The sequence below is a fragment of the Capsella rubella genome, unplaced genomic scaffold (assembly GCF_000375325.1).
Source record: "Capsella rubella cultivar Monte Gargano unplaced genomic scaffold, Caprub1_0 scaffold_7, whole genome shotgun sequence".
NCBI classification, from domain to species: Eukaryota; Viridiplantae; Streptophyta; class Magnoliopsida; order Brassicales; family Brassicaceae; genus Capsella; species Capsella rubella.
Window position 1 is genome coordinate 7,617,396 of NW_006238917.1, and position 24,867 is coordinate 7,642,262.

Consider the following 24,867-nt stretch of genomic DNA (forward strand, 5'->3'; position numbering starts at 1 on the left):
CTTGTATAGCAAGTATAAGGAAGGAGTCTCAGAAAGACATGTTCTTTTCAGTTTAGAGATGTGTTACACTACTCAACAGTCCCTGAACGTACAAGGAGATTAAACAGAAGACTGAAAATATTTCGTAGCCACAATAGAATGCAATTGTGTAACAATATGTTTGTAGCAGACCAAGCTAATAAGAGCCTTACACTCCAAATACCGCCTCACTTGAAACGCTAAACTTTAATCAATTGACGTATAGTACCATGTTATTCACTCATCTACTAGGGTAAAAGTGTATCAAACTCCTCTTCATGGATTGATTTAGAGACGTATTCTTTCGTAATAGACAAGCTCTTTATCGGATAAGTATCAAGCAACGTTCAAGTCTCTGCAGTTTCTTCTTTCCTTATAGCTTTCAGTCTCTCTTGAAGTTTCTTGCTTTGTTCAAAATTTACCTTCCTCTTCACAGCTTTCTGCAAAAATATTGTAAAGATATACAATGTAATCCACCCAAAAAGAAAAGGAAAACTTTGAGCTAAAGCTTACTTCTTGTTGGCTATTAGAAACTTACCTCTTGGCGAAAACATCGATCAAGCTTCACTTTAAGCTCTGTACATTCTCCGAAGAACTTTCCAATCGGATGCTCTGTATGACACTTTTGAAACTCCTCAATTATCTGGCAAACATGTGACATACAGAAGAATCAGTAAAAACAACAACAAAAAGAGATCAAATTGATTTCTACGACATGTTTGATCTTGCCAAATGCAGTTATGTAGCTTAACTCCACTCAATTTTGCAAAGATATATAAAAGCTAGAGATTGCTTGAGATATGATGCCAATATTTACTTCACTCACCAAAAAAAAGCACTCATCTCTTTTACATTCTAATACACAAACTAGAACATTTCTCAAAAACGCAATCACATAGAGGTAAGCAAAATAACAAGGAACACGAGATTGAGAGAACAAATGCAGTAAACTCACCTCCAGACACATTGGATGCCTATGTGGTGTAAGCGGAGGATGCATCTTCCTTTTACTTCTGTAATAGAAAGAAGAAGTTCAAACTCTGAATCGCTTGTAAAAATCAGATCTTTCCACCTCTATTCTAAAAACCCAGAAGGAAATAACAACAGAACCGATCAAAATCTTCAATTTTTATAAACCCCAATGTTGAAGGAGCGAGAGAATAGAAGATATGACTATGACTAACACAAGTCACAAGTTATAAGTCAATGTAATCTGAAACTACGGATCTCAATTAGCGTCAAGAGCTAGAGAAGATTATCAATTTCCCCAATTTAAAAAGAAAGGAGGCGAAGCACTTCACGTCAACAGCAAAAATGGATCACAAAACATCAATTCGACATAAAAAAAATACCTTCATCGAAGAAGAGAAAGAGTAAAATTTACCTTGATTTGAGCAAGCACGAGAGAGAGAGATACACCTCAGAATCACTGAAATGGGGAAAGAGAGAGAATGAGACTCAACTGAAGTTAGGAGAATAGAGCCGGGTCAACATTTTCAAGTTAATGGGCCTAATCAACTTTCGGGTTAATGGGCCTTAATTATTCGTTGAAAACGCAGCGTTCTTATATTTTGGATGAGAGAATGAGAAGGAACTTGGAGGACGACGACGACAGAGAGAGAAGCGCAAAAATATCAGAGAGAGTGAGAAGCACAAGAATTAAAAATCTTACCTTTTTCCATAACTGTGAAGAATCCACAGGTAAGCTGAACAATACGTGTTTCGATTCTGGAGCAAGCGTACTCAATTAGAATTTGACTTCACGACACATATCTCTTGTGGTTGGTTTCATTTCTTAGAAAACTTTCTGGAGTGTTTATGAATTGTGAGCTGGAAAGGACGAAGCTTTAAGATTTTGGTTTCTTCGTCTTTGCTGAATTGATTCGTCAGGATGCTTTGCTTGAGATATTCATTACCTTATCTTCTTCAAACAAGGGAATCAACTAAGCTATTCTCCAAAAGGCCTAACAACGTTGTGGTTCGTAGTGTTTTTTTTCTTTCTATTCAAGAGTTATGCTCTTAAAGCTTCTTCTTTTATCATTACATTTCTCAGTAGCCTTATTGCTGGAATTGAATTATCTTCAGGTTTGTGCGGCTAGAGGTCCCAGACCTCGGTCTCCTCGAGTATGGAAAACAAGGAAGAGGATTGGAAGTATCTCCAAGGCTGCTAAAATGATTGCTTGCGTAATGCTCTCTTTGTCCCTTTCATCATTCTCTTCATATGTTTGTCTTCTGCAATCTCCTTTAGATTCAATGGTCGAAGATCCTTACACGAATTGTTAATGGATATGAAGATATTGTGTAGTAGAAACGTTATCCTTCTCTCATAGCTGTTACTGAGATGATGTATCTTATTATTTGTAGATAAAAGGATTGTCGAATGTTAAAGAAGAAGTTTATGGCGCTCTTGATTCCTTCATTGCTTGGGAATTAGAGTTCCCTCTTGTTATAGTTAAGAAGGCATTAGTCATACTTGAAGATGAAAAAGAGTGGAAGAAGATTATTCAGGTATTATATCTAGCAAGATGAGCTGTTTTTTTTTACTGTTTTTTTTAGTGTTTTGGATAGATAAATCTAGAATTAAGTTTTTGGACTTTGTTAGGTGACGAAATGGATGCTGAGTAAAGGCCAAGGAAGAACAATGGGAACTTACTTCTCATTACTAAATGCTTTAGCAGAAGATAATCGGCTTGACGAAGCTGAGGAATTGTGGAACAAATTATTCATGGAACATTTAGAAGGAACTCCAAGAAAGTTCTTCAACAAAATGATCTCTATATATTACAAGCGAGATATGCACCACAAGCTCTTCGAGGTAAAGTATAAAGCCTTCCGTAGTATTTATTATGAGGAGAGATAATCTTTCAGACAAGTTGATGTTTGTAGCTATTGAGTGTTTCTAGGTCTTTGCTGACATGGAGGAACTTGGAGTAAAACCAAACCTTGCCATTGTGTCTATGGTCGGAAAAGTGTTTGTGAAATTAGAGATGCAGGATAAGTACGAGAAACTTATGAAGAAATATCCTCCACCACAGTGGGAGTTCAGATACATCAAAGGAAGACGCGTTAAGGTTAAGGCAAAACAGCTAAATGAGCTAAGTGAAGGTGAAGGCGGCTTAAGCAGCGACGAAGATAAGGTTGGCAATGAGATTGAGAGTAAATCTAATATGTTGTCAGATAAGGAAGCAAACCAAGATGGTGAGGATCTCAGTGAAGAGGAAGAAGAAGAAGAAGAAGATGAAGATGAAGAAGAAGAACTTTTGGGTACGAATTAAGGGCAGATTGGAACTTCTACGGAACCCTCTCTAGATCATTTGGACTCTTCATGACTTAAAAGGGTTTGCTTCATGAGCTTTTGAGTTCATATCTACCGTTGGATCATGTAAGGAAAAGAGATCAACGGCCATATATTCTGAGACTAAGCTTGGGTTTCTGACGAAAACATGACCATAGAGGTTTTGAACTTTTAAGGTTAAAGAGCTTTGAAGATTCAAAAACAAGATATAAACTTAAGAGTCAACTAAACAGAGTATAAAACTCACCAAAATTGTAAAAGTCTGTTGATTATCTGTGTAGGTTTTGAAGACAAAAACAATGGTATTTCAGATCATAATTCCTTAATTGTACTTTTTACTCTTCATCTGATCCTGACTCCTCAGAACTCGATTCCTTCTTGTTTACTTTCTTCTTTGACCCTTTCTTCTTATCTTCTTCATCCTCACTGTATTCACTTTCGTAATCCTCCTCTTCGATCTCATCATCCTCCTCCTCCATGCCTTCTGCGTTCTCACCCTCCAAATCACGGGTTCTTTTCAAAATCTTGAGTTTCAGTGATGTCTTTTGGTCACAACCAATCCAAGTATCACTTAGGCAGAAGCAAGTCAAGTTATAAATACCTTCTGCAGGTGCTAAGAGTCTCCCCATTACCAATCTTGACCCACTTTTAACCTTCTCAACAGCTTCTTTAACTGCATCATTTGTTTCCTGGACGCTTGCTCCTAAAGGTTCCATTGTCTCAGTAATAGCATTCGATGCAGCAGCTATAGCTCCAGCTTCATCCATGAAATTAACCTTCTGAAAGAACCAGACATTGTTTGAGTCCGCAAGAAGAACCCAAAAGTTTTCCTCTTTGTGGAAAGGAAAGTAAGGCGAGTGAGGAATAGTGCCGATGAGTCCATTGGGACGTTTTAGAGTGATCCAAGCTTGAACTGTCATAATGTCGCCTTCTTGAATACCTTCTTCTCCTTCTGTTTTGCAAGTGACGTCAATGTTAAGAGATGGTATCATTTCTAACACTTTCTCGATGTCTTGAACATCAGTTTCTGACAAACCCGCAACCTCTCTGAGCAGTTTAGAACGTTCTTCACAAGACAGTTCTTGAAAATCTTGGAATGATTTAACCTGCGATGCTATTGATTTAACTATAGAATCACTGAAATGAGGGAGTTGCAAGAAAGGAGCAATATCTTCTGAAGATGACTTCCTTGCACTAAGAGGAACAGCCTGCAATCAAACAACAGTATTATTTAAGCTGGAAAATCTTAAACTTTTTGGAGAAGATTACAAGTTGGAAAAACCTTATACCTGAACAATACATTGAGATACCTCCATCACTCCAAGTGCAGGACTTAACCATCCACGCCCTTGTTCATTCCGGGGTATAATCGCCATCTGCAAAATACTCACGATATCATAAAACTCCACGTTTTAAATTTTCCTATATTTAAGAACAACAAGCGAAACCTTTCCGCTTCTCATATAAAAGGTTTGATATAGAAGTTTCAAGTCATCATCAACTGGTACTAAGCTTTCATTTATCAGATACAAAGTGCTAAGTAAAAAAATAGGGAATAAAAACAAGACCTTCATTAAATCTTCAAGTAGGCGAGGCGCAAACTCCAGCACACGTCTGAAATCACGTTGCAAAGTCAGTGACAGAGCTGTTGGTTCACGAGTTAGCTGTTTCTGTATCAAAAGCTCAGTCTGTTACAGAGAACAAAACAATGGGAAAAGAAGTTAGCATTCTACAAAGTGTATTCAATACTTAGCCTTATAATCTGTTTAAAGAACCAACCTTGACAATTGCCGGATTCTGTTTCCAAAACTTAGCTTCATCTTGCTTCATCTTCTTAGGATCCAGATTTAGCTCGCTTTTGACAGACGTAAAGAGTTTCTGCAGAGGTTCATCATCCGTTTTACGAACTGGAATCTCTGTGTATTCAGTTGCTTTGATGAAAACTTCCATAACTTTTCTAGGAGTTAAAGAGGATTGCAATAACTCGAAATATGCTTGACGAGTTTGAAGCTTAACGTGATTCCCAGTATACTTTGATGATCTCCAGAGATAGATGGAGGCGATCACCAGTGGCAAGAGAATGCATAAACCAACTGTACACAGCAACAATACCCCACCAGATTCTCCATTCATGTTTAAAATAAATTCAGGAAGAGCCATTCCCATTGTATAACCCTGCAACAATCACATTTACATAAGAATATGGCATTGAAAGTTTAAAACAGATATTTGTGCATTTGCTTTTGCTTTTACATGTGTTCATAAACTATTTTTACAAATTGTAAACTTTAAGCCTCCCTTCTTATTTCACATTTAAATATTGCGGATACAATGTCTGAAGGAGTTTTAACTCGGATACTGAAAGTTGTGGTTTCATTTAATGAATAGTGAAACACACAATATTCTAACATCTAAATGTGAAAACAAACGCAAACAAGCAATGGAGGTTGTATCTTCATTACCTGTCTGCCATCGGGATGACCGTACTTCTCAAAGTTCTCACGGGATAACGGATCAGTTAAAGCTTGGTAAGCTTTAGCTATGGACTCCACAAAATATTTATTGGCCTCTGTAGAAATACAATACATCACATAAGAAATAAGCAGCTCATAACAACGAATCAAAAAGGACGAGGACCAGTTATCATTTTCAACCTGGGTCTGGATTCTTATCAGGATGGTATTGAATAGAGAGTCTTCTATATGCTCTCTTAATTTCTGAATCTGAAGCACCTGGTTCCAAACCGAGTATACCGAATGGCTCAAAGAGTTGACTCTGTAATATATATAACCAAGATAATGAATAAGCATATGAAAATCTCAAGTTCTCAACCATAAGCAATCTAAGATTAAGCTTGAAGAGAGAGTTATTAGTTATTAGCTATAATTACCTCACGGCTCATGTTCTTAGTGTAATAGATCAAGAAGATCATTACAAACCAGAGTAGCACAACCGTCAAGTTGCTACATGAAGTGAAACTAGAGATCTGCAGAAGTCCAAACCAACAAGTTAAAGAGGACAGAACATATATTGTTAAATCATCATTCAAAAAAAGTTAGTGGGGATAAAGAAAAACTAACTCTCTGAGAAACGGATCGCTTGTACTTCCCTGAACGGTCACACTCAAGGCATTGACAATGTATACTCCTTTGTTTCTTGGAAAAAGCGCGGCTTAGCTTTACCAATGTATAAGGCACCAAGGGAATTGCCATCATTGTCAAAATAAAAATGGGAAACAAAACGCTATTCTCTTCCGACTCCGCCATCTTCGGACCCTTCTTGTTTACTGGAAGAGCCCTTCAAAATCAGAGATTCTGCAGAAACAAAACTGCTCTATTATGTTTGCTATACACGTACCAACATGATTGAAACAAGTACTCTTCTGTTTGTTTCACATTTTGTTTATACTTAAAAAGATCCAGACCAACATGATTAAACAGAAGCAAAATTTGAAAAAAATAATTCGATCTAAAATCGTATTCAACAAAATATGAAGGAGATCAAGAGGAGACATTTGCATAATTCCCAATTTTTTTTTGCTAATTTACAAATGAAAGGAAAAAAAAATGGATTGGAATTGCATGCATATCAAAACGACAAGGGAATCAATAAATTTTGTACCTTGATGATAAAAGCTTCTGTTAAGAAGAAACTGAAGAAACAAAGCAGCTGACTTTAGAATCGAATTGCGAAGACGAAGAAGAAGAAGTGAGGTTTATGAAGGGAGGAGTGATGAATCATTAGAGCCAATGAAGAGAAGACACGTGACATGATATGGAGACTTATACGCAGCGTTTTAGCTACTGTTTAAGGAAATTGAGTTATGGCGACGTTGACTGGTTTTAGAAGAGGATCTAAAGAACAATGAAGGGGCATGTGCACCCGAGTCCCCTGTGCACTTACCAGCAGAGGATGACTCACACATATCCTCAAGTTTTTATCTTTTTACCCAAACTGATCTTCATCTGTGTTCGGTAACTTCGGTAACGGTGTGATAATCGCCTAAAGCCTTGGCCTTTTGTTGTTCTTGACTAACTTCCTTAAACCCCTTTCAGATTTTGAGCTTGAAACTTTAATTTGGGTTTAAAGAAAAGAATAGATTTTGCGGTTTTTGATTTGGTACAAGCGAAGGTTAAGCACCTTAATGGTTCTTCTCCGCACAAGTGCTGGATTCATCAAACGATTCTCGACTTCAGCGACTCCATCAACATCCTCTGCTTCAGATTGGAAAACACAACTGAACCTGTCCCGAGTAGCCACCGAAATCTCTTCAATTCTCTTACAGCGTCGTAACTGGATCACTCATCTTCAGTATGTTAAATCCAAGCTCCCAAAGTCAACACTTACTCCACCGGTATTTCTCCAGATACTTCGTGAAACTCGAAAATGCCCTAAAATAACTCTTGATTTCTTCGATTTTGCCCAAACCCATCTCCATTTTGATCCGGATGTTAAGTCACAATGTCGAGTAATCGAAGTTGCTACCGAATCAGGTCTCTTGGAACGAGCAGAAACGCTCTTGCGTCCTCTGGTTGAAACCAATTCTGTGTCTTTAGTTGTTGGATCGTTGCAAAAGTGCTGTGAAGGTGAAGTTTCACTATCCATTTCGCTTAGTTTAGTTCTTGAGTGTTATGCCTTGAAGGGTTGTTACCAAAATGGCTTGGAAGTGTTTGGCTTTATGAGAAGATTGAGACTTTCGCCTTCTCTTCGTGCTTATAACTCGCTTCTTGATTCTCTGATTAAAGAAGGCCAGTTTAGAGTGGCTTTGTGTTTGTATAGTGCCATGGTTCGAAATCAGGTTGTCTCAGATGGATTTACTTGGGATTTGGTTGCTCAGATATTGTGTGAACAAGGGAGATCCAAGAGTGTTGTTAAATTGATGGAAACAGGTGTTGAAAGCTGCAAGATCTACACCAATCTTGTGGAATGTTATAGTAGAAATGGAGAGTTTGATGCGGTGTTTAATGTAATTCATGAGATGGATAATAAGAAACTAGAGTTGAGTTTCTCTTCTTACAGTTGCGTATTGGATGATGTTTGTAGACTGGGAGATGCGGAGTTGATGGGTAAGGTTCTTGGATTGATGGTAGAAAAAAAGTTTCTTGCTGTAGATGCTTCGGCCGTGAATGATGAAATCATCGAAAGACTTTGCGATATGGGAAAAACGTTCGCCTCTGAGATGCTTTTCCGTAAAGCCTGCAATGGTGAAACAGTGAGGCTGCGAGATGGGACTTACGGTTGTATGTTAAAAGCACTGTCTAGAAAAGGGAGAACAAAAGAAGCTGTTGATGTATATCGATTGATTTGTCGGAAAGGTATTACAGTACTTGATGAGAGTTGTTATACAGAATTCGCAAATGCTCTCTGCAGAGATGATAATAGCCCAGAGGAAGAACTGGAATTACTAGTAGATGTTATAAAGCGCGGATTTGTTCCTTGTACACGCAGGTTATCAGAAGTTTTAGCATCTCTGTGTCGGAAAAGAAGATGGAGGCACGCAGAGAAGCTTCTTGATTCAGTTATGGAAATGGAAGTTTATTTCGACTCCTTTTCATGCGGGATATTGATGGAACGTTACTGCAGAAGCGGGAAGTTAGACAAAGCGATGGAACTTCATGAAAGGATAAAGAAGATGAAAGGAAGTTTAGATGTGAATGCTTATAACGCGGTTCTTGATCGGCTTATGATGAGGCAAAGAGAAATGGTGGAAGAAGCGGTTAGAGTGTTTGAGTACATGAAAGAGATGAAATCAGTGAACAGCAAGAGTTTTACGATTATGATTCAAGGGTTGTGTCATGTGAAGGAGATGAAGAAAGCTAAGCAATCTCATGATGAAATGTTGAAATTGGGGATGAAACCTGATCTAGCTACCTATAAGCGTGTTATCTATGGTTTCAAATGAATACATTTGGTTCAGTCTGAGATTTGAAGATCATCTAAATCAATAAAGCATATAATCATTCAAGTTGTACAAAAGTCTAATCTGTAAAAAGAACGTTACAACAAATACCAAAGAGAGTTTTCAAGATCGAAGTTTCAAAAATTTCAAACAAGAACCAAGGGGGAAATGTTGTAATGAATGAATACAATAATAAGACTTGTTTAATATATATAATGACCCCTATTATATAAGTTGATTATTTATTGGTCAAGAGGTAGCCACTCCAGTTCTAGTTCTAAGTCACCAGATTCAACATTCTGAAGCTTGATTTGAACATCTTGTTTCACTTTCCCATCTGCAATGTTGATGATGCTATCTTCTATAAGAGCATTGTCGTGCGATTTCAGCCATTTTCCAATCTGCATATCTCCAAACATCTCAGGGTCTCCGAAAGCCATTGCAGAAGTAATCAGAGGTTGGATATCAATCTCAGCTTCTCCCATTATGTCATCAGCAGAAAATGTGTCATAATCAAACACTTGCTGCAAATGTCAGAAAATAAGACAAGAGGACCATAAGAAAAAACCTTAGGTTTACAGAAGATTCATCAAAAGTATAAAATGATTCAAAAAAATTTAGACAAAGTTTTTACCAGTTTAACTGAGCCATAGTTATGAGGAACAGAGAGCATGAGTTCCTCATTCCAGACCGGGTTTAAGTTGCTCTTCACTACAGTAGATTGAGCTTTCTGGTAATATGATGATAAAGATCAGAAATGAGATGACAATAATGATCACTTAAAGTCTTAAACAGTGGTAAGAACTTATAAATATGAAACCTTTTCAAGATTACCTGTTGTCCTAGAGTCAACACAACATAGGGATCACTTGACATCATATCTCGGATGGCTAAATTGGTACCCTTTTTGATAGTCACCTTCAACAATCCAATGAACTCGACCATGCCTTCAAGTTGCTGTCATAAGGAAACGAAATGTGTTAAAGACCATGACTCAGAAGATTTAGCAATATCCAAGTTCAAAGAGTTTGCTCTACTTGATCCTTACAATGAAATGGGAAAAAAGAAAAGAAAAGTAAAGAAGCTTTACCGGGTGTTGTGATGATGAATTTGTGCGAAAGCTATCAATAATCTTTTTAGATAGACTTGATGAAAGTTGTGCTGAACTCTTTGTACTAGACCCCTTCACAGATGTGATCCGCAAGCTTGGTTTCAAAAACTCTTGGTGCTCATATTTTGACCTGTAATAAGGATTTGAAGATGAATATGTAACTAAAACATTAATGAAGGTGTATACACTATTTATCAGGTTTTAGCAACCTACCTAATGAACCTCATACGCTGGTCATGACTAGCATCAGGTCCAGGTTTAGAGCTTCCTTCAGGTATAAACGCCTCGTAAATTGAATTTGCAGAGGCATTACCTCCAATTTCGATCATAGAATCGACTTCTTCATCTGACCATTCATCCAATGTTACGGATAAGACCTGGAAAGTTGAAAACTATCAATACACTTGCAACAGATTCTGTCAAGAAGAAGTGGTGAAGCAATCTACAGCAAGATAACCTTTGAGATATGAGTGCCAAGGCTTCGGTGCACACCACAGCATTTTAAGCATATAAACACTCCGATATTAGCTGACCTGTAATAAGCCACCAATGCTTGATTAAGAAAAACAAAAGTTTTAGGGTATACGAAGCAAACACAAAAAGCACAAGTAGGGAAACAAGAAAATCTAAGGCAGGAAATCAAAACATATCAGTAAACAAACTGAAAGAGAAGCATACAATGATTACTCAGAAGAAAACATTAAGATCGCGTAACTTACGCCCACTTAGGATCTGGAGCGCCACAATCAGCGCATACTCGGTTATCAGACTGAGTTAAGAGGTCCCTTATTCTCCTTTTACCTACAAGGTGGAATATAAAACAGTCACAACCTGTAAATCTCACACCACAAAACCATATTTGAATTTCCAGTCACAAGGACAAAGATCATGTGACTATATGAACACACAAAGACTAAATATTTCTTAGAAAGAATGGTTACCTGAGCCAGGCTTTCCGAGTCCGGCTCCAGAATAACTCATTGCTCTTATAAAAAGCTAGCAATCATCAAACAGAATCCTACATAAAGAACAAAGAAAACACACAATAACGTTAGGAAAAAAATCGAAACTTTCATTTAAAAGAAAAAAAAAAGCCAATAGAGATCAAACTCTGCTTTGCAAATTCAAAAACCAAACATTTTGGGGACACCACAAGAGCAGAAATACCAAGAACATATCGTTTCAAATACTCATTGTAGATCATCAGCATCGATTCATGTTCCAAAAATTAAGGAGAGAACAAACCGAAAAAAAAAATCCAATCTTTATCCATTGCTGCGGATAACATTTCAACGACGAAAACATGACCGACAGGAAAAAGTCGACTTACAATGGAAACTCAAACTCGATGGATAGAGAAGGGCGATAAAGAATGATCAGAATCGTAAGAAAAGAAAAAACATGTACGGAATTCGAACAAGGAGAAATAGATTAGATTTGGGTTGGACGTTCTTACCAAGGAGAGGGGTGAGGAGAGAGAGAAAGATATGTTCTTCTTCTAACACAAAATTTCAGATGAACAAACAAAATAATTTAATCTTCAAAATGACAACTACGTCTACGTGCTTTTCTTTTTTCTTTTCTCAATTTAACTTTTTCTTCATTTCTCATTTAACTGTAAAGTTGTAACGATGGCATGTCAAGGGTCAAATACCATTTACATTTCCTTGTCGTTGACTACGTTGTTTCTATTATTCAGAAAGAAATATAGTACATATGAATATTATCGGATATATATATATATATATATATATATCCACAAAAGAAGCTTCTTTACTAGTATTATTTTTACAATTTTGACAGAAATGAAATTTCAGCCTATTATACTTTTGTTATACTTATAATTTTTCATCTTAAAAGTGAGAAAGTGTTTGTCCAAAAAAAAAAAAAAGTGAGAAAGTGTTGATAAACTTGTTTGATCTAATAACGAGCTAATAATTATCTTAATTGATTTGGTTCAACGAAAAGGCTACGGCAGGAGACTCTTGATAACTCTTTTAAGACTAAAACTGAGAGAGTTAAGTTTTGGAATGTCTCTTAATCACCATAATCTATAAGTAGTAATACTACAAAACTGAAAACGCAGAAACCAAAAAAGAAGATCCGTCATAGTGTATTCTTCAAGCAGATTTCAACTTGTTCGATGCTGCTGCGAGCTGCGAGAGTGTTCTGTGTCCCACGAACAACAGAAACACTCCCAACAATGAAACTCCCTTTAGAGTCGTGAACAGATCCAACTGTAGAATGAAACAAAAGAAAACAAACTGTGATGAGCACTTTTGATACAATGGTGCTTATAGTGTAAACAAGAATCGGGGGGTTATGGAGACTTGCCTTCCACCAGAAAAGCACATAGAGAAGCAGAACAGCTGCAATTCCGCCATGGAAAAGTAAAGCGGGTATTGCAGAACCAGCCGATGATGGGAAGCTCTTTATGTTCACTCCCAACCGCATAAGCTGAAACAGAAAAGTATTTTATAAGTAATGAAACAGCTGTGATGATATTCTTTGCGATACTATTTACAAGCAAAGGGATACTGACCCCAATCAGGAAACCAATGAATGGGAGGACTATAAGACCCAAGAAAACTAGTGAGAGCTGCTTTGCAGGAAGCTTTTCAGGAATTCTAAAGATGTGTGATATTTCAGCTTTTGGTCCATATCTTGAGTAAGGCTCAGTAGATTGCACAGGAGGACGAGGCGCCTTCTCTGGACGCTCTGGTAGGTCAAGTTCAATATGCCCAATATTACTCAATAAAGAGTTCTCCTGGAAAAAGAGAAAAGAAAATAACATTGTTCAAATTTCTGAAACATAAATCAACTGGCATTGGATCTGAAAGAACAGTACTTACCATTGAACTATCTCCAATGGTTAGTTGGATCTCATATTTACCAGAAAGGTAGTAGAGCTTCTCAACCAATCCAAGAAAATCCTGGAAAAAAAAATAACATTAATCATTAATATTGTTATTGGGCGTAAAAACTGAAGATAAGTAGAGACAAAGAAAAAGAATAAAGACAAGTCAAAGAATTTTTCGGCAAAAGAAATTCATAATGTAGTATTAGAAACTTAACTAGAACTAATTCAGACTTCTTTGCAGAAGTTTTCACGAGAAAGATATGCTCGACCTGTGACTCATGTTTTAGCTTGAAAAATGCCTGCATGGAAATAAGCAAGTCAAGAAAGCGAACAGCACAAAACCATTAATAAAGCGGAATCAGGAATGAACAAACCTGGTGTGGCTTAAATACATGGCCAAGTGGAGTAGTTAACTGGAATGACAGGCGTAGCTTTTGGAGGTGGTTTGCTAATAATGATACCGCTCCATCTTTAGTTAAATCTAGCCTGCAAATTTTGCAAAGAGAACCAAGAAACAAATTGAAGCACAAGAAAAACTATGAAAAATATATATTTTGCAACTAACAAATGGTACACATTTCCTAAGAATAATGATTAAGCAATCAATCACATCAGGCGAAAAAGGAAGTTTATTAACAACAATATAGGTGACATACTTTTTCTGAGACTCAACGCTCCCAATGTCACTGTCAAGTACCGCAATTTCTGCATTCTCGATGCTAATAACTCCTGTGGCGGCTATAGGCACTTTTGTTTGAGCCTCGGTTATGTATACTTTTTCATTTGCTGAATCATCTAACATAATCTGCAGAAGACGAAGCTTATCATGTTATTAACATACGTTTATATGAAGTCTTTGGGTAAACATATACTAACAAGAGGAATACCTCAAATACAAATGTATACTTTCCAACATCAAAGTTTTTGGGAAAAGAATCCAGGAAGTATGTTGCACTGTCAGCGTCAAACTTAAGCTCCTGTACCGCAAAATGTCATGGAAACATGTAAACCAGACCAACACAGAGAATACAGAACATTTACAACTGCAAGCTCAAACAGTCAGAGAAGGTACATTATTTTACCTGGCTGTTAATTACAGAAGAATCTTTTGATCTAGAACTTAGAGCTTGTGCGAGCTTCACACTAAGAGCTGGTGCCTTAGAACCGAGTACAGTGCTAACTTTAACCTAGTATCAGATATAGGTTAAAATATTAAAATAATATACAAAAACACGTAATGGATGAAGGGTCAACTAAAATGAGTCATCATCAAATAAATGAGAGATCTCCACTAAGGCAATGCTATGAGATTGAGTAATCTCTAAACCAAATATCAGCTAATCCAACAGTTATAGCCAGAAAATCCAAAGTTAAAACTTTTCACTACTAAAAATCTAAAGTTAAGTCGTTCACTACTAAAAGTACCACTAATCAGCAGGGACACGTAACCATAGCCAGTAAATCTAAATTAAGATTGTCTCAACTAAAACTACCACTAATCAACAGGGGCACGTAAACAAAGCCAAAAAGTCCAAAGTAAGACTATCCTACTAATAGTACAGCACCCAGAACTCTGAAGAGAGTTGTATGAACCCAAACGGCAAAAAGAAAAAGATTACAGAGAGAGAAAAAGAACATCGAAATTGCCAGTCACATCTTGATGCAAGTTTATGATTAGGTACCTTCAACGGCTCTTTCTTTGTCAATGAAATGACAGTAGATGGAAGAGACAAGATTAGTGGAACAGAAAACCTGAAATGATAGAGAATGGCCAAAAACATATTAGTGTTCCATAGAATGATGATGTAGAAGTGTTCACACTTTTAAACTTCTATTCATCCCTACACATATCATTCTACAGTATTCATTTTGTTAAAAATCTAGGATGGAGTATTTTAAGACCTTCAAAATATTTTGACATATGTAACGGAAGTAACAATTAATCATTGTAAATCTATGTCTCCGTCACCAAATTCAAGGTTACTGAAAAGTGAAATCAACTCTAAAGCAAATGCATAATATGGCATATAAGTAGCACTACCTGTTGTCTTCCAAACAAGCTAGTGCATCTATTTGGTTGAAGAAGTCCTTGGCATCACCAGGAATTCCAACACCAAGTAAGAATTTGGCAAGACCAACTATCTTATCACCTGGAAGCTGCATGAGTGAATGAGAACGTGAAGGTGAATTATCAACACATATGGCAGAATACGATACACAGAAATATGAGTATTACATACGTTCAATTCTGAGGATTCTGATGCTGCAAATGACGTAAGCCCTCTAATTACTGATGCAGTAGTTGAGATCGGGCCTTGGGTTGCATCGACAGACTTCTCATCGAAATAAAATGTACCATCGTCTAAAAGGCCGAAAAGAAAAATAATCAAAACCCACAAATGCAAAACCAAATAGAGCAAAAATGCTTATAGCCATATACATAAGATAACAAGTCTACGTACCATATTTTTGGATACTGTCAAAGAGCTTCTGGATACCTGTCTTCAATGTCTGGATCTACAAGATGACAAACATGAATGAATATATCATCACATAACCGAGATAAATCACCCAAACTACCAGATCAAATAGCAAGAAAGAAACCACCAGCATAATCAAATAAGAAGTCAGGTAGACATGCATAATTATCAAAACACGATTCTTTATAACTATCAAAACAAAATTGTAGAACACAATTCCCTGAAGCTACGACTTGGAATTTATAATTATCAGAATACAATTCTTTATTTTAGTTACTAAAAGACTTCCAGTCCAAAAGTAGATCAACACTAGACCAGGATACTGTTGTGACGTCTCATCAAAATATATTCTCAAGAAATCAATACTATAGTGGATCAAAGATCTCACTTACCAATGATTGATCAATCTCAGAAGGTGCTAATGAAATCACTCCAGCAAGCGTTTCGAAGGCTAAGCCTGAGGAAAACAAAATCTTATGTTGAGAAGAATGAAAAAAAAAATAACTATCGAGCAAAAGAAGTGAACAAGCTGAAGCAAAAAAGGAAGATATGTATAATCAAAAGGTCCAATATGTACTACTTACCAGCAGCAAAGGTGCTTGATTCAGCATTGTTGGAGCTGTAGCGCCATCGTCCATCAGTCTGGCTTAGAGTCTGACAAAAACTCAAAATATCAGTAAAATATTACTCGGAAAACTGTCTAACTCAGAATAATATAGTAACTGACTTTCAGTAAATGTCAAAAATATATACACTTTTACCAGAGTCTATAATTAATAGTTCAAAAAGACAGTCTAGAATGTAATATCTGATAGTCTAACAACAACAAAATAGAAGGTGAGCTAGAAATTTTCAAACCTTGATGGAACGGAAAATGGCTTCGGCATCTCCAAGACTTAAATCAGTTCCAGAAAATTGCTCCTGTATATACGGAAAGGCAATGTTAAACCTGTAGCCATTAATAAGGAGAAGCAGAAAGCCAAAGCTATTGAGTTGAATCAAACAAAACTATCACGATCACTAGTACCTTCTGCATAACTATTTATATACTTCCAAATAATGAGCCAAAGACTAACAAAAATCTCTTAGGAGTACTGTTTGGAAAAAAATACTCAATCCCACTAAAGAAGTACATCAAAAGTCTAATTGGTATTTACCTTAACAAGAACCAAGCCTCTGACAGAATAGTAGAAGTCAAGCAATGACTTTGCACCTTTAACACCAGCTTGAAGTTGAGAAACAATATCCTTCAAAGAGGAAGACGAAAAAATAAATGAACTTACTTTTAAGTCTTTAACCACTTAAAGGTAAAAGACTTTGTTGTACTGAGTGGGAGACAATTGTTTACCTTAAGAACAGCTTCACCAGTTTTACATTTTAGAATCCCATTAACGCTTAAAGCGTAGAATGCATCCTTTAGAGTGGAAGAAGAGGATCCTAGAACTTTAACCACATTCTCACAAGTGGCGGAGCTAAGATCAGACTTTTTATCAATTCCAAGAAGCTCCAAAGTCTTCAATGCTTCATAAGCCTCCTCCAAGCTGATTTAAGAAAAAATTCAAAATTTTAGATAGCTACACACAAAAAAAAAATCATATACTACACACAAAACAATTCATGAACTTCAACGAGCAACCAAGTTGTAATCAGTGATATATGATTAAAAACATAAATCAAAACAATGCTAACTAAATTATATAGAGAAACTAACCTTTTGTAGGATCCATCGACTGGTACGAAGACATCCACAGCCGCAGATCGGTGAGAGTCTGAGATCGGCTGGAAAACAGAAGCAGCACCGCAAATTGCAACGACGAGTATCAGAACCAGAAAGCGTAAACCACTTCCAGCCATCATCACTGCATACGAAAACCCAGAAAAAACAGATAAACTCATCAAAATCCAAAATTACGCATCTACGACGGATGGATCCAAAAAAATACAAACGAAGATGTAAGCTTCTTACAGATCGGAAGTAGATCCGTACAAGGCCAAGAAGCGGATCAGAGGTCGACGAGTCTCAGTAGTCAACGGAGACTGAGGTTTGAGGAAAGCGTAGGAGCGATCTATAGCTTTTGAACCAGAGAACGAAACCAGAGAAAAGGCTAAAAAACGAGTGTGAGTTTGATGACAGTAACTGAAATGACCCGTTTACCCTCGCCTTCAGCTTAATTTGCACTCCAGTGACATTGTGGTTTTAGGTCCTGAACGGCGTCGTATCACAGAACCCTAAACCTTTAAAGTGTAATAGTGTATCCACCATTTTCGTTCAAACGGAGAGCTCCGAGGAGATCAGAATCACAGAATGATCCGATTTGCGAGACTAAAACCTAGAATTGAGCTAGTGTGTTACGATCTTATTCAGAAATGCTACGCTAGTGGAACCCCTAAAGGAAAAGCTAAGCTGAAGACAGGCCAACCACTGAAGCGCAACAAACTCACAATCAGGAAAGGAGGCGGCGGAGGAGGTGGTGAGGAAGCGGTTAAGGGAAAAGGAAGAATCTCTGATGAGAAGCAGAAGCTATACGATCAATGCCTAAACGCTCCTTGCCCTGTTCGTTACCTGAGACCCAAGGATATTGAACGAGAGGCGAAACGAGAGAAGCTAGGCTTGATCAGTAAGGATAGGCAACGAGAGATTGAGATTCAGAAGAAAGGTGGACCTTTTACTATGGGAGTTACTACTGAGCCGATGAGGATTGGGACTCCGGGATTAGATTACATTTCGTTAGGGATTTTTACGGAAGATGAGTTGCCCAAGTATAAGGTGACGGTGGAGGATGGGAAGAGACTTGCTAAGGAGTATAGTAGAGTGCTTATGAGAGAGCATAGGGCGAGACGTGTGGCCGAGACTAATTTGTTGAAGTTGAGAAAGGCTGCAATTGAGGCATTGCCGGAGAATTTGAAGAAGGCTGCTTTAGAGCGTGATTTAACTCCGTTTCCGGCGAATCGAGGTATGGCTACGCTTACTCCGCCTATTGAAGGGTATCTGGAGAAGATTATGAATGCAGCTAAGAAGAGCTCAGGTAAAGAGAAGCTGAGATGATGGTAAGAGGAATTTGTCTTTTTGCTGTTAGTTTTCACTCGTTTTTTTTTTTGTGTGTTGGAGATGAGTTGTGTTGATTGGATTTCGATCAAAGGAAACAACTTGAGACGTTTGTCTACCTGAAATAATATTGGTCATATGGCAATTACCCCTCTATGTTGTGCTTCTCCTTACCTGAAATAATATTGAATATTGAAAATCTAATACTTTTCTACTTTCGTCTGTTTGAGACTAAGTTATATCATACCGGCTTCTGAATGGTGAAGTTGTCTAGGATGTAAATGGAATCATCCCCTTGTTAGAAGCTTTGACTGTGTACATACACAGATTACTGGAAAATGTTGATTTGATAGTAGGAATATGCAAACAGGATCAAGACAAAGTGACACAAAACAGGCTTAATAAGACCCAAATCTACATGCCTCGGTTGGATCACTCTTTTGTCTCTGTTGCCTCATTCAGTCTCTTGGGTTTACAAACATTTAGGATGTCTACTGATTGATTGTTGTAAAGGCCGCTGGGTCATGTGATCAAATTGTAAAGTTAGGGGTCATGAGCTCAGAGCCTCAAACTTGGTGTCCAGACTCCAAAATCATACTCCTAAATAGTGATTAGCAAATGAACAACTCCAGATCCATGGTATATAATTATAGTATGATGAATGTATAACCGAATTTCTGCAGAGCGTTTTGTAGGAGATGATGTCCTGCCTCTGCTTTTGCTTCGTCATTCAAATGCATTGTTTTTGGCTATTTGCTTGAAGCTCTCCAAATTCATATTCTGCAGCTTCCTACCCGGTATGGGAAGGATCCTAAGCTGCAAGACCATGATTTTCCAAGGAACATCATAGTTCAAAAGCCGCAGAAGTCGGTTTAGTCTTGAGAGAATCCAGGCCTGGCTAGTGGTAGAATTCATCTGATAACCTCTCGGCTGCATTGTTTTACTTAGTCCAGTAGCTATTTTCTAGAGATATTTAATCCGAATCTTTGGTAAAATAGTCAAATTTATGTTCATGAATCACAAATTTTAAAAGTTCTAGTATTCTATAGGAATGCCACAAAAACAAGGTTCCTCTATGAGTTAAAGTCAGACTGTAGTAGTTGTTTAATCAATCCAACAAGACTGTAACACACCAGCTAGACTTGTAAGCATAAAGAAGGAGAATCCATAGGAATGAATGAGACTTTGTTTAATCAGAGCCTCTACATGTTCTCTTTTCTTCTCTTCAATGTCAGAAAAATTGTACTAGTTGTAGTACCTCTATATAACTTGAGTTCTAACAGAAAAATCAATATAAGGCGAGACCCTTCATGAATGCCTTGGATGTATTGCAACACCGTTCTGCGCAGGTTTTATACATCCACATCTTCCAAGCCTCGGTTCCTACAATATTGCCAAACACAACAATTAAGATTGGCATTCACACAGCAAATAGATATATGTCTGATCAGAGGAAACTGAGTACCTGTCCAGCTCCAGCGATCAGAAACTGACCAGATTTTGCAAAAGCCAAAGAGTTGACAAATCCAGGCTGCAAAAAGATCATAAGCATTGGATGTCATTGAATTCAGATGCATCACACAAATAGCAATAAGAGCCAAACTACGAAAACAAACTTACAAGTGGAAGCTCGTATAAAGGTTGTATTGCTCTGAATTCACTTTCAACACCCCATAAACGCACACAACCATTACCAGCTGCCGATGCAACAAGATCACGACTGAACTGACCCAAGAACATGCGGATGTACTGCTAACAGAACCATCATCAGCTATCACAGGGTGAGCATTCTTAACAATAAACACTGGCACTGGTTTCCTTTTTAATATTGACCAAAGTGCAATGCTTCCATTATCTGATCCGGACAAAAACTCATCATTACTGATAGAACAGCAGCACTCAAGATTTGAGTCAGAAACTCGAAAGATCAAATGACTAGACTTAGGAACCTAGTTTGTTTCATCATCCAGCTTTATCTTCCTCTTTGCACTTCATGTTGTCTCCCTTTGATATTATATTTTCCTGTCTCATTAGCCTTTCTTTTTGATTGAGGTGTCCTTGGATTTAAAAGTTATTTTTACAGAAAGCCAGAGCAAGAATCTGTATCACTAGTTGCTTCTTCAATGTGTGCACTATCCCATGCTTTTTTAACTTCCTGCATTTAACTGTAGAGATACAGTATAGGGACTCTTATGTGCACTATCCCATGCTTTTTAACTTCCATGTTTTTTTTAACAATGCTGATCTTATATACAGTATAGGGACTCTTATGTGTATTGTTATAAAATAGTTAATTTTTTGTTTCAAGTACTGTACTAGCTACTTGCTCATCTTTATTTTACACATCCTAATTAAGAATGGGGATTTGAATGTCTCTAGGACCTGGAAACACAACTATATATGTTTTAACATACCCATATCTCTTTTCTGTAATTCTTTTATATTTAACGATCCAAAAACACTGATGAAATTTATCAATGTGGATGCATCAGAGAACCCTAATTAAGCAAACAAGAATCTGACAAATACTAAAACATGAAAGTTAACGTAGATTGAAAGTTAAAACCAACGTAACTAGCTAGGGATCTAAAGTTGTGGATTTATCAGCAACAACACCACCTTCCTCAACTTTCTGCAACATAATCTTCTGATTCTTCTCCTTCAACGTGGCCTTTGCTGTATCATACGTTGCATGCAACCCAAACAAGACGTAATATATAAGCAATATACCTGTCCAGATTGCAAACCTAATGAAAGATTTACTATCGATCGAACCAAGAAGAAAGATATTAATAGCAATGGAAGCAGAAGGCAACCACGGGACCAAAGGAACACCCCAAACTTTCGGAGCCCTAGCTTGCGGTACAAGAAATTTCATCCCAACTGTGGATAAGAACCATATCGGAACCGTTATGCAATACCCAATCCAACCATCTTCTTCCAAGGCCCAATATAAAGCAGTCGCTGTCGAGGACGCTAGAATCAAACCTAAGAACACTAGAAACTTGTTACGGTCACTGGACGATGTTTCTCCCGTGACGTAATATCTTCTGACGAGAAGAGCCACAGCGACGACCATGAAGATGAAAAGTGTGGAAACAGACAAGAGATCCGCTAAAATTTTCAGCTTCGTGAAGAATGCGATGAGAGCTGTCGCGGAGAGCATCACTACGGTAGCGTTAATTGGTGTTCCGGTCTTCGCGTTGACTTGAGCTAGCCATGGAGGCATCATATGGGTCCGAGCTATGTGCGTCATGTACCTAGCTTGACCAATGGCTCCAACTAACAAAACCGTCGTCATACCTACACATTTTAAAGATTTAGTTTGGATGTGGCAAAAACCAAGATTTTTTTTGCTTAAAATGCTTAGTGTTGTGAGTTTCATTAAGTGAAGTAAACATAAACATGTACAAAAGCAAATGCAAATATACCTTTAAGGGCACCAAACGCGACAATGTACTTAGCCCAATCCCATCCAACGTCCGAAAAGGCAACCGAGAATGGCGCATCCGGATCAATCTGGCTATACGGTTGCATAAGACACAACGCAACCGCCATGAGACAATAACAAACCGTAGTAACCACCATCGATCCGACAAGACCAATAGGAATATCTCTCCCCGGATTCTTGGTCTCCTCAGCCATAGTGGAAACCGCATCGAATCCGATATAGGCAAAGAAAAGAACAGCTGCGGATTTAAACACTCCTCTAACACCATACGGAGTGAAATCTTGGTAGTTTTTCACGTCGGCTTTGGTAAAACCGGCGATGACAACAAAGAGAATTACGACCATGTGGATTATAGAAGCGATGTAGTTGAATCTTGATGAACCTTTTGTGCCAAGGACTGCTAGAACGCAAATGATGGCACAAACGCCGACGGCGATTGGATCTAAATGGCTATAGTCTTCACCAAGACGGTGAGCTACGATGCGGAAGTCGTCAGGTTTATGGTTTAAAAGAGTGGCGAAGTAAGAGGTCCATGATCGAGCCACGGCAGCTCCGCCGACTACGTATTCGAGGATTATGTTTCCGGCGGCAATGAAGGCCATGAAGTCGCCTAGCTCCACTCTTAAGTAGGCGAAAGAACCGCCTAAACATACATAGATTTGACGATAATGGTCATGTAACGTCATCAGTAGTTACATACTTAAAAAAAAATGAATTCACAACCTTGATGGTTAAATTTACTTATTATATTTTTGGTTAATCATAAGACCCGTAAAGAAAAAAAAATATATATATATCTTATTATATAAACCTTGGTTTTCAAAATCAGCCATTAAAAAGATCGTGACACATGTCAATTATAAACGATAAGATGTTGACACGTGGCGTAACTAATTTTGTTAATATTTGGATAAAATAGAAATATTATTAACCCTATCGAAAAAGGAAATATATAAAATAAATACTTATTATATAAACCTTGGTTTTCAAAATCAGCCATTAACAAGATCGTGACACATGTCAATTATAAACGATAAGATGTTGACACATGGCGTAACTAATTTTGTTAATATTTGGATAAAATAGAAATATTATTAACCCTATCGAAAAAGGAAATATATAAAATAAATATTATAAAGAATTATATATTAAAAATTATTAATAAAATTAAGCAAATAACCTAATTTCAGTTATGTCAATTTGGTTTATTAATAAGATAGAGATTTAAAATTTATAATTAACAAGAATATATGGCGGTTTTTGTTTACAGACGAAGATTAAGGTTTAAACTTTAATTTTACAATTAAATCAGGTTATTTGTTGGTTTGGGCATATAAATGATAAATAAGAATTATGGTTTATCTTTATAAATTAAAATTATGGTTTAAGTTTAACAATTAAACGAGATTATATGTCGAAACTTGATTTTTAAATTTACTAACTCACGTGATCATGATAAGTGTCAAGTAAAAACATAAGATGTCGCAACATGTTATATCTAATTTTGTTAATATTACGATACAAATAGAATTTTTAAACAACATTAAGAAAATAATTATAAAAAAATTAAATAATTTTTTTTGAGAAATACCCCTTTTGGTGTACCCATTTTCAAAAACACCTCTTTTATCTATCCATTTTCAAAAATATCCATGTTTAAATATGAAAAATTATAAAGTTTTATATGGTTTATAAGGTATTTCTATATAATAACTACTACTTGGAAATTTGATACAAATATTTTATAATGTTTTAAAAGGTTTTAAATCGTTTTTACAAGTTTTATAAGGTTTTTAAGTGGTTTTCAAAAGGGTTTATAAGGTTTTTAAAAGGTATTTATAAGTTATTTTACGCTATTTATGAAAATATATAAAAATTTAAACATATATAATTTGTGTGTATATTTATAAGGTTTTTAAAAGGTATTTATAAGTTATTTTACGCTATTTATGAAAAATATATAAAAATTTAAACATATATAATTTGTGTGTATATTTATAAGTTTTCACACATATTTGGATAAATTTCAACATTTAAAGTGGTTTTTTTTATAAAGTTTGAAATAGGAGTATTTTTAAAAAGTGGTATGGAAAAGGGTATTTTTGATAATTAAAAAGTAAAAAAAAATGATATTTATAATATAAAAAAATGTGAAAGCTTATATATTTAGCCACAAATTATCTTTCAATGTGTGTAAATTTAAATACCAAATAAATACCTTTTCAAAACGTTTTAAAAATTATTTAAAAACATATAAAAGCTTTTTAAACCTTATAAAAACCTTATAAAAGTCTTATAAATGCCGTTTAGAACCTTTTTAAGACTTTATAAATATTTGTATTGAGTCTCCCAATATTAATGATGTTCTAGATGTACCTTATAAACTATATACAAGTTTACAATTTTTCATATTTGAAAAGGGATATTTTTAAAATGGATAGAAATTTGTGTATTTTTAAAAAGGGGTACACTAAAAGGGGTATAATAAAAGGGGTATTTCTCAAAAATTCTCTTTCAACTATTAACCTAATTTTTGGTTTTGCCAATTGTAGGTTTTACAATTATAAGGGTTATATGTTGAGTTTATAAATCTGCATTATAGTTTAGATTTTATAATTAGACGAGATTATTTATCGGTTTGGGTTTATTAAAGAGGAGTGAGATTTAGGTTTTACAATTAAACAAAGTTATTTATCAGTTTGGATTC

The 24,867-nt window shown here is 36.4% G+C and overlaps 8 protein-coding genes across 12 annotated transcripts in view; 3 read left to right on the forward strand and 5 right to left on the reverse strand.

Moving 5' to 3' along the window:
- Nucleotides 1-26: 26 nt before the first annotated feature.
- Nucleotides 27-1,488, reverse strand: LOC17880589 (COX assembly mitochondrial protein 2 homolog). Of its 2 annotated transcripts, XM_006284770.2 has the most exons (4): nucleotides 1,403-1,488; nucleotides 974-1,031; nucleotides 557-661; nucleotides 27-458 (listed from the first exon to the last, which is right to left on the reverse strand). In XM_006284770.2, the coding sequence occupies exons 2-4, from the start codon at nucleotides 1,016-1,018 to the stop codon at nucleotides 366-368; spliced, it is 243 nt and encodes an 80-aa protein (XP_006284832.2). In that variant the 5' UTR covers nucleotides 1,019-1,031; nucleotides 1,403-1,488; the 3' UTR covers nucleotides 27-365. The 2 variants fall into 2 exon arrangements, with proteins under 2 accessions (XP_006284832.2, XP_023635480.1); XM_023779712.1 differs by lacking the exon at nucleotides 1,403-1,488 and having other exon boundaries at nucleotides 974-1,338.
- A 125-nt stretch (nucleotides 1,489-1,613) lies between these two features.
- Nucleotides 1,614-3,663, forward strand: LOC17878633 (pentatricopeptide repeat-containing protein At4g21190). 3 transcript variants are annotated; one of them, XM_023779706.1, is made up of 6 exons: nucleotides 1,614-1,799; nucleotides 1,909-1,996; nucleotides 2,104-2,202; nucleotides 2,383-2,526; nucleotides 2,621-2,833; nucleotides 2,922-3,663. In XM_023779706.1, exons 2-6 carry the CDS (start codon nucleotides 1,910-1,912, stop codon nucleotides 3,291-3,293), a joined length of 915 nt encoding a protein of 304 aa, XP_023635474.1. In that variant the 5' UTR covers nucleotides 1,614-1,799; nucleotide 1,909; the 3' UTR covers nucleotides 3,294-3,663. The 3 variants fall into 3 exon arrangements, with proteins under 3 accessions (XP_023635474.1, XP_006284192.1, XP_023635475.1); XM_006284130.2 differs by having other exon boundaries at nucleotides 1,614-1,719; nucleotides 1,818-1,996; XM_023779707.1 differs by having other exon boundaries at nucleotides 1,614-1,719.
- On the reverse strand, nucleotides 3,528-7,007 carry LOC17878553 (dnaJ protein ERDJ2B). The gene is made up of 9 exons (XM_006283218.2): nucleotides 6,935-7,007; nucleotides 6,394-6,627; nucleotides 6,204-6,299; nucleotides 5,968-6,088; nucleotides 5,776-5,882; nucleotides 5,093-5,488; nucleotides 4,882-5,001; nucleotides 4,603-4,689; nucleotides 3,528-4,521 (listed from the first exon to the last, which is right to left on the reverse strand). The coding sequence occupies exons 2-9, from the start codon at nucleotides 6,577-6,579 to the stop codon at nucleotides 3,649-3,651; spliced, it is 1,986 nt and encodes a 661-aa protein (XP_006283280.1). The 5' UTR covers nucleotides 6,580-6,627; nucleotides 6,935-7,007; the 3' UTR covers nucleotides 3,528-3,648.
- A 99-nt stretch (nucleotides 7,008-7,106) lies between these two features.
- Nucleotides 7,107-9,339, forward strand: LOC17880149 (pentatricopeptide repeat-containing protein At4g21170). Its single transcript, XM_006285044.2, has one exon. The coding sequence runs from the start codon at nucleotides 7,458-7,460 to the stop codon at nucleotides 9,213-9,215; it is 1,758 nt and encodes a 585-aa protein (XP_006285106.1). The 5' UTR covers nucleotides 7,107-7,457; the 3' UTR covers nucleotides 9,216-9,339.
- LOC17880695 (ADP-ribosylation factor GTPase-activating protein AGD12) lies at nucleotides 9,253-11,825 on the reverse strand. Of its 2 annotated transcripts, none has more exons than XM_006284011.2 (9): nucleotides 11,780-11,825; nucleotides 11,265-11,341; nucleotides 11,043-11,124; nucleotides 10,781-10,856; nucleotides 10,537-10,700; nucleotides 10,303-10,453; nucleotides 10,047-10,169; nucleotides 9,847-9,942; nucleotides 9,253-9,736 (listed from the first exon to the last, which is right to left on the reverse strand). In XM_006284011.2, exons 2-9 carry the CDS (start codon nucleotides 11,302-11,304, stop codon nucleotides 9,455-9,457), a joined length of 1,014 nt encoding a protein of 337 aa, XP_006284073.1. In that variant the 5' UTR covers nucleotides 11,305-11,341; nucleotides 11,780-11,825; the 3' UTR covers nucleotides 9,253-9,454. The 2 variants fall into 2 exon arrangements, with proteins under 2 accessions (XP_006284073.1, XP_006284072.1); XM_006284010.2 differs by lacking the exon at nucleotides 11,780-11,825 and adding an exon at nucleotides 11,654-11,762.
- A 468-nt stretch (nucleotides 11,826-12,293) lies between these two features.
- Nucleotides 12,294-17,731, reverse strand: LOC17878086 (dolichyl-diphosphooligosaccharide--protein glycosyltransferase subunit 2). The gene is made up of 20 exons (XM_006283180.2): nucleotides 17,630-17,731; nucleotides 17,375-17,522; nucleotides 17,012-17,204; nucleotides 16,821-16,910; nucleotides 16,522-16,584; nucleotides 16,248-16,317; nucleotides 16,056-16,120; nucleotides 15,646-15,700; nucleotides 15,424-15,545; nucleotides 15,225-15,340; nucleotides 14,866-14,935; nucleotides 14,266-14,370; nucleotides 14,071-14,160; nucleotides 13,840-13,988; nucleotides 13,558-13,669; nucleotides 13,399-13,482; nucleotides 13,176-13,256; nucleotides 12,866-13,090; nucleotides 12,658-12,780; nucleotides 12,294-12,560 (listed from the first exon to the last, which is right to left on the reverse strand). Exons 2-20 carry the CDS (start codon nucleotides 17,518-17,520, stop codon nucleotides 12,444-12,446), a joined length of 2,076 nt encoding a protein of 691 aa, XP_006283242.1. The 5' UTR covers nucleotides 17,521-17,522; nucleotides 17,630-17,731; the 3' UTR covers nucleotides 12,294-12,443.
- A 109-nt stretch (nucleotides 17,732-17,840) lies between these two features.
- Nucleotides 17,841-18,913, forward strand: LOC17877495. Its single transcript, XM_006284371.2, has one exon. The coding sequence runs from the start codon at nucleotides 17,969-17,971 to the stop codon at nucleotides 18,707-18,709; it is 741 nt and encodes a 246-aa protein (XP_006284433.1). The 5' UTR covers nucleotides 17,841-17,968; the 3' UTR covers nucleotides 18,710-18,913.
- Nucleotides 18,914-21,094: 2,181 nt separating this feature from the next.
- Nucleotides 21,095-24,867, reverse strand: part of LOC17879819 (cationic amino acid transporter 1) — a 6,334-nt gene continuing 2,561 nt past the window's right edge. The window contains exons 2-3 of the mRNA XM_006285075.2: nucleotides 22,141-22,803; nucleotides 21,095-22,012 (exon numbers count right to left, since the gene is read on the reverse strand). Coding sequence (XP_006285137.2) covers nucleotides 21,288-22,012; nucleotides 22,141-22,803 — 1,388 coding nt within the window. The 3' untranslated portion in view covers nucleotides 21,095-21,287. The remainder of the gene's footprint in view (nucleotides 22,013-22,140; nucleotides 22,804-24,867) is intronic.